Source organism: Aedes albopictus, chromosome 1 (genome assembly GCF_035046485.1).
Source record: "Aedes albopictus strain Foshan chromosome 1, AalbF5, whole genome shotgun sequence".
Lineage (NCBI taxonomy): Eukaryota > Metazoa > Arthropoda > Insecta > Diptera > Culicidae > Aedes > Aedes albopictus.
This window is the reverse complement of record NC_085136.1, coordinates 68,115,757-68,126,719: the sequence shown is the minus strand read 5'-3', so window position 1 is coordinate 68,126,719 and position 10,963 is coordinate 68,115,757. Positions and strand designations below refer to the sequence as shown.

The window sequence follows — 10,963 nt, the reverse complement described above, 5'->3', positions numbered from 1 at the left end:
AGAGCCCTCACCTACACACCCTCACCAAGGACCTCTTCTGCCAGCCCTTGTGCTCCTTCTGACGCTTCAGCTCCAGGATCATCTCGCCCGTACGAGTTCGTCTAATACTGCGTACGTATGCTCCAAGACCCTCAATCTTGGCGTCACTTCGCATCATCTTCAAGACGTCCGAGTACTTGGACTGTTCCGTCTTGATGACGATCGCGTCGCCTTTCTCGCGCTTGCACATGGTATAGGTATAATGTGTGGGTGAGTTTATGTTGACCGTAATTTCTTCTGAAGGAGGCACGTAATACCATAAAGATGCGTCTTCATATTTCATGATACACTTTTTTGTTGAATAGTTATCAGTTATTTATTCATAGCATTCACAGAGGAAAAATTGTTGGAGTTCAAGACGGAAACCGATCATAGTAGATTTAGCGAAGAAGAAGATTTCATTACACTGTCATTCTGTTACTGTTACACACTGAATGATTAAGACGTTAAAACATTAAGTCCCACTGTTACTAATTAACACCATTAAAAATACCTTAATCAAATAATTGTTTTAAAGCTAACGAAGTTCAATAAAATAATGCATCACGACTTCATAAAGTTTTCGTTGAAAACTTTGTATAACTTTTTCGCCTTGCGAGGGCCCAGTCCCGGACATTGCGACAGTTTCTCCTCACTGCTGTCTATCATGTTGGCCAGCGTGCCGGAGTGCTGAATCAACGTCATGGCATCAGTCTTGTTGATCGGTTTGATTGCGGTCAGCGCACTGACCAGCTGCAACGAAATATTATTGGCATATCAGCAAACGCAATTCCCTCATTCCTCAAATCCCGCCACTCACCTTCTGGTACGGATTCTGCTCGGGCCGTTCCATGATCAGATCCGGCGGCTTGTTCTCGAACATCTTGTACGTCTCGACTATCTTGCCGGCTTCCTCGGCGTTCCACGCCAACATCATGGTCAAATCGGCCAACAAGCAGATACGCGTCAAATGTTTCAGCGCGTTGTGCGGTTCTTGGATGTCTACCTGTACCAGCAGCACCCGCAGCTCGTACATCTTACCCAGCTGCTTCAGTCGGCCGTGGATGTAATCCGGATTGAGATTGTGATAGCGCATCGAGATGTACAGAATGCAGGACGTGGCTCCGACCACATAGTCTGGCACGATGTCGTCGTATTCCCACGGGATGTTTTGGATGGATTTGAGCAGAGGGTTTCCGCGCTGTTTCGGGTTCACCAGAACGCAGTTGCCCTTGTTGACGGACCGGACGACGACGGTGGCGGCTCCTTCACCCGCTGATGAAGTTCCCGGAGCATCAGAGGTTTCACTTACCATGGCCATCATTTTCGACGGTGATGGCATGTCCAGGTTGGCCAGCAGATCGTCGTCATCCATGGAATCGTTCGGAACGGACATGGTACCGAAGTTTTACAACCAAAATCGCGAAAAGATTACAAATTTGTAACGAGTAACCGGAATTTTTCGTAATCGCACGCGCACGTAAACAAATAATGATTGTTTTGATGACGTTTCGGGAGCTTTTTCGCGCGGGCTGATTGATTATTCGAGCATTGCATTCGAAATTCGAACATGAAGAGCGGGCGCGCGGGACTGAATCGAAAAAGCGCGCAAAAAATGTGCTTTTCGTAAAGCACGTGAGAGATGGCGGAAATGAAAAGCTGTGAGTTTCCTGGGACACCCTAAAACAATTTCATTTAGATTTAAAACGATTTTACCTATGTGAATTCAGAAGATTCGAAATTTGAGTGTTAATAAACACTATAAGGCATTTTATGAGACGTTTCAAATCAGCTGTTTTTTGAATGTTTACCAGCTTTGAAGTTCAACCGGTGGGCCCATTTATTTACATTTTCGTTAGCAAACATGTGATACGGGCCCATCCAATAAACGGGGTTCATTTATCTGCAAAAATGCGTCAATCCGCCCACTATAATTAATATCCGTAGACCGTGGGAATGTTTTTTTCATCTGCTAGTCACATCATACAGCTCGGGGGATTGATACATGCCGCATTAGAAACCGAAACATCTCTGCCAGCAAAAATCTGATTGGCGCTCACTATAGATAGTAGAGTAAACATTATATCTCACATCAAAAGAGTAACCTTTACCCTGATTGTGGGTAAAGGTGTCTTTGCGAAAATCTCGGTACCCAGTTCCTTCTGGTGGCTTGTTGATGTCAAAATCTGGGTAAACATCTGGGTAAGTGGGATTTGTCAAAATTTTCATTTAGTTCGTGATATATATTCCGAAAAATTAGAGGTTCTGAAAAAAAAACTTTGGAAAATCTCGGATTTCGAAAGTTAGAAGCTAATAAGTAATTCATATTTTCCATAATATCATGCTTATATTTATCATAAACATTGCTATTCAGATATTCTTGCCACTTGTCCGGCTACAACATGTTTGGAAAAATACTTCGATGAAGACGCGCGAAGCGAAAACTTGTTGCTCACCTTCTGTAATAGTAATAACATGACTGGTATGTTTTTAGTTCACCTGCTAATCGAATAATTCAATAGCTAATTAAGCTAATTACATTTTTCAAATAATTTAGGAACCGGTGCAGAACAAAATACACACAATGTACACAATTTTCCATTGCAATGAACTCAAATGGAAAATTGTGTAATGTATTCAAATCTGGAGCATTTTCATTATCGGAGGATAAGTTTTGTAAGGAATTATTTAATTAATATATCATACTTAACACGTTCTTGTATTCGTTGAGGCTTAATAAATCCTGTGTTTTATCTTGGAACTTTATTTCATCCGGCGAAACAACAATAGGGTCCTAAAATTAAAGACGAAATCTCGCTTATATTGAATAATACGGTCAAGCATGGTATTCTAAACGGAATTGTACTTTAATCGAACTTGAAAAACAAATGAAAAATGAGAAAATTCGAAAGAAGTAAAATGGTAAATAGTTCTACTTTGACACTTGAGGTCAACCTTGTGTGACGGAGCTCGACATTTTTCGCACTGGGAATTCAAAAATGTTCCTATCTGACATACATGGTGAAAAAAATCACTCAAAGTATGTGTTATAAGCTAGGGACGAGACAAAAGACTAAAAAAAATAAAAATTATATATTTTCAACTACGGTTAATAAAAACGTCAAAAAATGAGTAAATATGTACTCTTGTATCATATATTGTGATTTAAAACACGAATCCAGATAGGACTTTAGGAACCTATTCTAGGGCAGTCCATTCAATGCATGCTTACTCATTTATTTAAAAATGGGTAGAAAATACCCCGATGAGAAACGTCTAAATCAGGGTAACCTTTACCCGGATTTTGAAGCCAATACCGGAAACCCAGATTTGATTAAAGGTGCCTTTACCCACTTTAGAGTAACTGCAGATTTGCTCGATCTGGGTCGCTTTGACATCAATCTGGGTAACTGAGGGTTAGCGTGTAGAAAGAGCGCATGAAAAGGAAGATGAAAAAGAACTCAAAATTTAAAAGTATGTATTATTTTGAGTTTTTCAGTTTCTCCGTGTATGAACGAACACCTACAAGGTACCACACAAATATTCAGTAGTTGGTCGATTGACCACTCGCAACGCTGGCATCGTTTTTGCTCCTGTTTGACGTTTGCTCACGACCACCACCTAGTGGTGGCCCGGCCAAACACAATATGTTTAGCATTGGTCGATTACGTTTTCGTGACGATGTTTTTAACCCTTATGTGGCCGACAGGGTACCCGGGTACCCAGCGCCCATTTAAAAAGCACGGTGTAGAAAAAAGCAAAAAAAATGTCGGACACATAACGGTTAATGAAATTTGTTCTAAGGGTGTTCATAAACCACGTAGACCAAATTTTGACCATCTCAGACCATCCCCCCCTTCCCCCACGTAGACTTTCGTCCATACAAAAATTTTAAAATTTGTATGGAGCGTAGACTTTAGCCAGACCCCCCCTCCCCCCAAAATGTCTACGTGGTTTATGAATGGCCCCTAAGTGTTACGTCTGTTTATCTGTGCTAGCTTTATTAAAAGTAGCTCTTCACTGTTTGAAGGTTTGTAGTGGAATGGCTCTAATATCTTTCATGTTGGAACTGGATCGGTTCAAGGCCTCCTATTTCTTCAGTAAGTTTTTCATTAATTAACTTAATTAAGGAAACGTTCGCATCTTTTTTTTCTAAACTGAACGTGTCGGGGCTGAACTAGACTCTGAATACTATCAGTAGAATGACTACTCTAAGCAACTAAACGACGCTTATATGATCACAGCAGTGTCGATTATGTTACTTTCGCTCTTATTCAAACAATCGTTTCAGAATACGTCAAGGCAGTGGTGAATCAATCCGTTATATGTGAACAAAAAGTCACATTTGCATATGACCGACATTTAACACATAGGTATTCCACCCCGCATCTAGCTAATATTATCTCACTTCTCTGGTCGTGTATCAGCTTCAAGTCAAACGACAAAAAAGAGTTATTCAGTATGATTTTCCCATTCCAATTATACAGCATAATGCGTCTGAACGATGATGATGCGCGCCTAACTCTGTCTGCGCATAGCGCCAACCCTCGCTTTTCGATTTCAAATGTAAACAAATGCAAATGAAAAGTAATTTTGCTTAACTGCGCAAACTGATTATCATCGCTGCACACTCTTGCGCCGAATCTTCATACAACAATGTGACCCGAGAGGTTCGTCACTTGCAGTAGAGTTTAAATCACGAACTTTACGATAATTGTTTGTCCATTTGAAATAGCAGTGTTGCCAGCGTTTCGATCGTGGCATTATGCCTAACGACCGTATCGATCTGAATGGTCACGATCTTGCCCTTTTTCGGGGGGATCGGCTTAGAGTGGGAAGGATCCACCAAAAGTATGTCTCCACCACTCCGCTGCCGCCGTCACAAAGGTCGATCACTTCCATTCATGCGCGCGAGTCTCAACCTCTCCGATTCGCACGATCTTTCTTCTCCGCATCACCTGTGCAAGCAGGTGGCGGCGCTGGCGACCATTCATCAGCGTCGAAGACACAGAGAGAAACCTCCCGCCCGCCACACGATCAACAACACTGCGTAGTAGCACGGTGGTACACCTCCGCGCGCCATACGCTTCGCGCGTACGGAGAAAACGACCGGACCGGTCGTCTGAGTTCATTTCGATCCGAGTCGACCGGGCAAGGTAGTTTCACTTGTGCTCTCTTGACGACATCACCTGCTTTTTGGCGCCTCTTTTATATATCGCGTGCGTGATTCGTGAACTGGCTACGTTCCAGTGCCCAACCGGCCCTATAATGGCTTTGAAAGTGCTGGTGGTGATTGCACTGCTGCTGGTTGCATTGACTCTGACCACCGTCCAAGCAGGTCCAATGTACTACAAGAAGGTATCCGGACAGAAGTACGAACCTGGTAAGTTTTGATTGAGAAGCGATCGCGAATAGTGGGGGTTGACTCATCGCTGTGTGTACATACGCAGATTGGGTGGCGGTGTCATCGACGGTCGTTCCACTGGCCGAGTACCGCGTGAGCGTGGGTGGTGGTGGTGGCGAGCAAACCAATTCAGCACTAGCAGAAGATGAATATAGGCGGGCATACCTGAGGCACCAGCAGCTTTCGGCGGCGGCGGCGGCTAACAGTGGTAAGGTCAAGCTGAAGACAACAGCGCGGGACGGAACGGAAGTCGACGAGGCGGGAGCTGCCGCTCGAGTTCAAGAAGATCCGGACACGTTGATCACAGGTGGGTGGTTTGATTTTGGGTGACGTGATACAAAAACGGTGAATGTAAGCTTTCTATTATTCTTTGCAGCCAATAAGAAATTTTACGAACGGAAAAGCAACTGATATACCTAAGAATACGTAAAAGTGGTTGAATCGCTCAGGTTGATTCATTCGAAGTGGATTACCGTTTATCGAAGATTATCAATTCACTACTAAAAAGAAAAGGTAAAGTGCCAATCAATGTTTATGCGAAGTTGTTAATATTCTGTTATTTTCATTTGATTTGATTAAACGAAAATTTAGCAAAATTTGAACTACGGATGTTTTATTTTCAAGACTAGAACCAGCTTATATGCACCCTTTGGGGTTTACTTTTTTTAACGTTATAGAGGATCTGACAGACATATAACAATGTGCTAGGTTATCCAAACTGTTCCTGAGTTCAGCACATGGAGCGTTTACTTTTATTTATTCAACCAAATTCCAGTTCGTAAGGTTCTGTCCATCCTTTCCAAGGGCGTAGCCAGCTTTTCGGCCAGGGGGGGGGGGCGAGCACCCTTACACGGAAAGCCACTTTGCAGTAACAAGGAGTTCAAATACTTCATCATTTAAAAAAAAAATAAAAGTGAAGTATGAAATATGGGTAATTAACAGGAATGGTTCAATGGAAGAATGATATATGATTATAATCCTGAGGAATTCCTCAAGATATTGCTTCAGGAATTTCTTAATCAATGCCATCATGAATTTGAATATATCCAGCAGTTTCTCCAGAAATTACTTTAATATTTTTCCAGGTTATTTTGATGTAGATATTCCAGCAGAAATTACCTTCGGAAAACTTGCAGTAATTCCGTTGGGAATACCTTCAGAAATCTCTTCAATAATTCCTCCAGAAGTTTTATTACGAACTTCACCATGCATTCTTTTGAGAATTTCCCCAGTAATTCTTTACAAATATCATTCTTAATTACACCAGAAATCCGTTAGAGAAGCTCCAGAAAATACTTTAAGAATTTCTCCGGGAATTCTTTCAAAAATTCCAATCAAACTAAGATTCCTTTCCTTGAGGAATACCCTAAGAAATTTTTGGAGAAATTTCTTCGAAAAATCCTTTAATGAATTCCTTCGGAATTACCGGAAAAAAATCTATGAAAATTTCTAAAGGAATTCCTTCGGAAATTCTTATAGGAATATCTTTGGAAGTTGCTAGAGGAATGTATTCGGAAATTTTTAAAGGAATCAATTAAAAAATAATTTCAGGAATTTATTTCGAATATCCTTGAGGAATTCCACCGGTAATTCCTAGACAAATTCTTCAGAAATTTCATGAGGAATTCCTTCATTTCTAAAGCTCCTTGAGAAATTCCATAAGACATTCCTTCGAGAGTTCTTCTACGATTTCCTTTAGAAGATGCTTCGGGAATTCCTTGAGGAATTTCTTTGAAATAGATTTAGAATATTCCTTAAGGAACTCCTTCGGAGTTTTCGTGAGGAATTCTTCCGAAAATTCCTTGAGGAATACCTTCAAAAATTCTTGGAGGAATTCATCCGGAAATTTCTGTGAGAATTCCTTCCCAAATTCCTGAAGCAATTCTTTCGAAAATATTGAAAAAATCCACTAAAAGTCTCGTGAGATATCCCTTCTGAAATTCCATAAGGAATTTCTTTAAAAATCTTTCTAAACTTCCTTGAAAAAATATTTCGGAAATTCCTGAAGAAATGCGTTTTGTGATTTTTTATTTCCTAGAGGAACTCATTCGGAAATTCTTTGAAAAATTCCTTTAAAAATGCCTTGATAAGGAAAATTCGGAAATTGTTAAAGGAGTTCGTTTGGAAATTTTTTTGACATATGTCTGAAATGTCTTATGGAATACCTTCGGAAATTTCGTGAGAAATTGTTTGATAAGTTCGTTGAGGATTTTTTTCGTTTTTTTTTCATAAATCTTTACGAAATTCCTCAAGAATTCCAGCGAGAAATCCTTGAGAAGTTTCTTCGGAAATTCCTCAAGAAATTCCTTCAAAAATGTATTGCGGAACTCCTACGAAAACTTGAGAAACTCCTTCAAACATTCCTTCAGAAACACGTTTGGGGATTATGTGAGAAAATCCTAAGGAATTTTTTTGAGGACAACCGTCAAAATTTTTTGAGGAATTCATTCGGAAATTTTTGGAGGTATTTCAAGGCAAATCCAAAAGAAATTTCTTTGGAAATTCCGGGAGGGATTTCTTTGGAAATTCGTAAAGGAATTCCTTCGAAAATTCAGGAGAAAATCCTTTGAAAATTCCAGGAGAAATTCCTTTGAAAATTCCTGGAGGAATTCCTGCGGAAATTCCTGAAAAAACTCCTCCGGAAACTCATAAAGGAATTCTTCGGGAAAATCCTGGAGGAATTCCCTCGGAAATTTTTGGGGGAATTCCTTCGAGAATTCGTGGAGGATTTCCTTCGGGAATTCCTGGAGGAATTTCTTCGGAAATTCCTGCAGTAATTCCTTCGGAAATACCTGGAGAAATTCCTACCTGAAATTTCTTTTCCTTCGGAAATTGCTGGAAGATTTCCTTCGGAAATTCCTGAAGTAATTCCTTCGGAAATTTATGAAGGAATTTCTTCGGAAATTCCAGGAGGAATTCCCTCGGAAATTGCAGAAGGAATTTCTTTGAAAATTCCTGGAGCATCTCCTTCGGAAATTTCTGAAGAAATTCATCCGGAAATTCATGGAGGAATTCCTTCGGACATTCATGGAGGAATTCCTTCGGACATTCCAGGAGGACATCCTTTAAAAATTCCAAGAGGAATTCCTTTGAAAATTCCTAGAAGAATTTCTTCGGAAATTTTTGGAGGAATTCCTCCAGAAATTCCTTGATGAATTCTTCGGAAATTCGTAGAGGAATTCCGTCGGAAAATTTCTGGAGGAATTCCTTCGGAAATTCATGGAGGCATTCCTTTAGAAAATCCTTTAGAAATTTCTTGGCAAAATTCCTGGAGGAATTTGTTCGGCAATTCATGGAGGAATTCCTTCGAAAATTCATGGAGGGATTTCCTCGGACATTCATGACGGAATTCCTTCGGAAATTCCAGGAGGAAATCCTTTGAAAATTCCAAGAGAAATTCCTGAAGCAATTCCTTAAAAAATCTTGGAGGAATTCCTTAAAAAACTCCAGAAGGAATTCCTTCCAAAATTCTTGGAGGAATCCCTTCGCAAATTCCTGGAAGAATTCCTTTGGAAATTCCTGGAGTAATTCCTCCAGAAATTTGTGGAGGATTTTTTCCGAAATTTCCTGGAGGAATTTCTCCGGAAGTTCCTGGAGGATTTCCCTCGGAAATACATGAAAGAATTCATTCGGAAAATCCAGAAGGAATTCCTTCGCAAAATTCCTGGTGGAATTACATCCGAAATTCATGGAGAAATTCTTTTGGAAATTTCCAAAGGAATTTCTCCAGGAATTTCCGACAAAATTTCTCCTGGAATTTCTGAAGGAATTCTTCCTGGAATTTCAAAAAAAAAATCCTTCAGGAATTTCCAAAAGAGATTCTCCAGGAATTTCCGAAGGAATTCCTCCAGGAATTTTCAATGGAATTCCTCCGGGAATTTTTAAAGAAATTCCTCCAAGAATTTCCGAAGGAATTCCTCCAGGAATTTCCGAAATAATTGCTCCACGAATTTCAGAAGGAATGCATCCAAGAGATTCCGGAGGGATTTCTCCAGGAATTTCCGGATAAATTCCCCTAAGAATTTCCGAAAGAATTCCAGCAGGAATTTCCAAAGGAATTCCTCCATGAATCTTCAAACGAATTCATGAAGGAAATCCTTCAGGAATTTCCGAACGAATTCATTCAGGAATTTCCGAAGGAATTCCTTCAGGAATTTCCGAAGGAATTCTTCCAGGAATTTGCGAAGGGATTCCTCCAAGAATTTTGGAAGGAATTCCTTCTGGAGTTTTTTAAGGAATTCCTCCAAGATTTTTTAAGGAATTGCTTCAGGAATTTCCGAAAGAATTCCTCCAGGAATTCCTAAAGAAATTCCTTCTGGAATTTCCGAATGAATTCCTCCAGGAATCTCCAAAGGAATTCGTCCAGCAATTTCCGAAGGAATTCCTCCCGGAATTTCTGAAAGAATTCCTCCAGAAATTTCCGAAAGTATTCATCCAAGATTTTTCGAAGGACCTCGCCAAGGAATTTTCGATGGAATTCCTCCAGTAATTTCCGAACGAAGTCCTTCAGGAATTTCCGATGGAATTTCTCCAGAAATTTCCGAAGGAATTCTTCCAGGATTTTGCGAAGGGATTCCTCCAAGAATTTGGAAGGAATTCCTCCAGGTATTTCCAATGGAATTCGTCCAGCAATTTCCGATGGAATTCCTTCAGGAATTTCCGAAAGAATTTCTCCAGGAATTCCTAAAGGAATTTCTCCTGGAATTTCCGAATGAATTCCTCCAGGAATCTCCAAAGGAATTCGTCCAGCAATTTCCGAAGGAATTCCTCCCGAAATTTCTAAAAGAATTCCTCCAGGAATTCCTTGAAGGAATTACTAATGAAATTTCCGAAGGAATTCCTCCCGGAATTTCCGAAAGAATTCCTTCAGGATTTTTCGAAGGAATTCTGCTAGGAATTTCCGACAGTATTCCTCCAGGAATTTTCAATGACATTCGTCCAGCAATATCCGAAGGAATTCCTTCAGGAATTTCCAAAAGCATTCCTCCAGGAAGTTTGGAATTATTTTGTCCAGGAATTTCGTAAGGAATTCACCTAAGGATTTCCTCACGAATTTTTCTATAGATTTCTTAAAGAATTCCTCCAGAAATCTCCGAAGGTATTCATCAACGATTTTCGCAAGGAACTGCCCAAGGAATTTCCGAAGGAATTGCTCCAGAAATTTCCGAAGGAATCCTTCAGGAATTTCCGATGGAATTCTTCCAGGAATTTTCGAAGATATTTCTCCAAGAATTTCCGAAGGAATTCCTGCACACATTAAAAAAAATACGAGGATGCAGGGGAATTTTATTTTTACTAGTCAAAAACAGCTCTGATCATCTAAGTTTTTCGGTTAAGTTAGAATTTAGTTGCTCGGTCTGGGGGGGGGAGCACGCTATGGCTACGCCATTGATCCTTTCCGATCGTCGGTATGAATTCCTACTACTAATCCTAGTACAACTTTCAAGGTGTGAAACGACCCATGCCGAGGAATGAGTGATCGAGCGATCGAGGGGGTGCAAAAATGCTCGATCGTTAACGGAGCCTGGCTACCCTACACAG

General features: G+C 40.4%; 2 protein-coding genes across 2 annotated transcripts; one reads left to right on the top strand and one right to left on the bottom strand.

The window, feature by feature from the left end:
• Nucleotides 1–333: 333 nt before the first annotated feature.
• On the bottom strand, nucleotides 334–1,521 carry LOC109401829 (DNA excision repair protein ERCC-1). Its single transcript, XM_019674442.3, has 2 exons — nucleotides 839–1,521; nucleotides 334–771 (listed from the first exon to the last, which is right to left on the bottom strand). Exons 1-2 carry the CDS (start codon nucleotides 1,412–1,414, stop codon nucleotides 583–585), a joined length of 765 nt encoding a protein of 254 aa, XP_019529987.3. The 5' UTR covers nucleotides 1,415–1,521; the 3' UTR covers nucleotides 334–582.
• Nucleotides 1,522–5,024: 3,503 nt separating this feature from the next.
• Nucleotides 5,025–5,983, top strand: LOC115255706 (uncharacterized). The gene is made up of 3 exons (XM_029853806.2): nucleotides 5,025–5,401; nucleotides 5,469–5,729; nucleotides 5,799–5,983. The coding sequence occupies exons 1-3, from the start codon at nucleotides 5,287–5,289 to the stop codon at nucleotides 5,831–5,833; spliced, it is 411 nt and encodes a 136-aa protein (XP_029709666.2). The 5' UTR covers nucleotides 5,025–5,286; the 3' UTR covers nucleotides 5,834–5,983.
• Nucleotides 5,984–10,963: the final 4,980 nt, after the last annotated feature.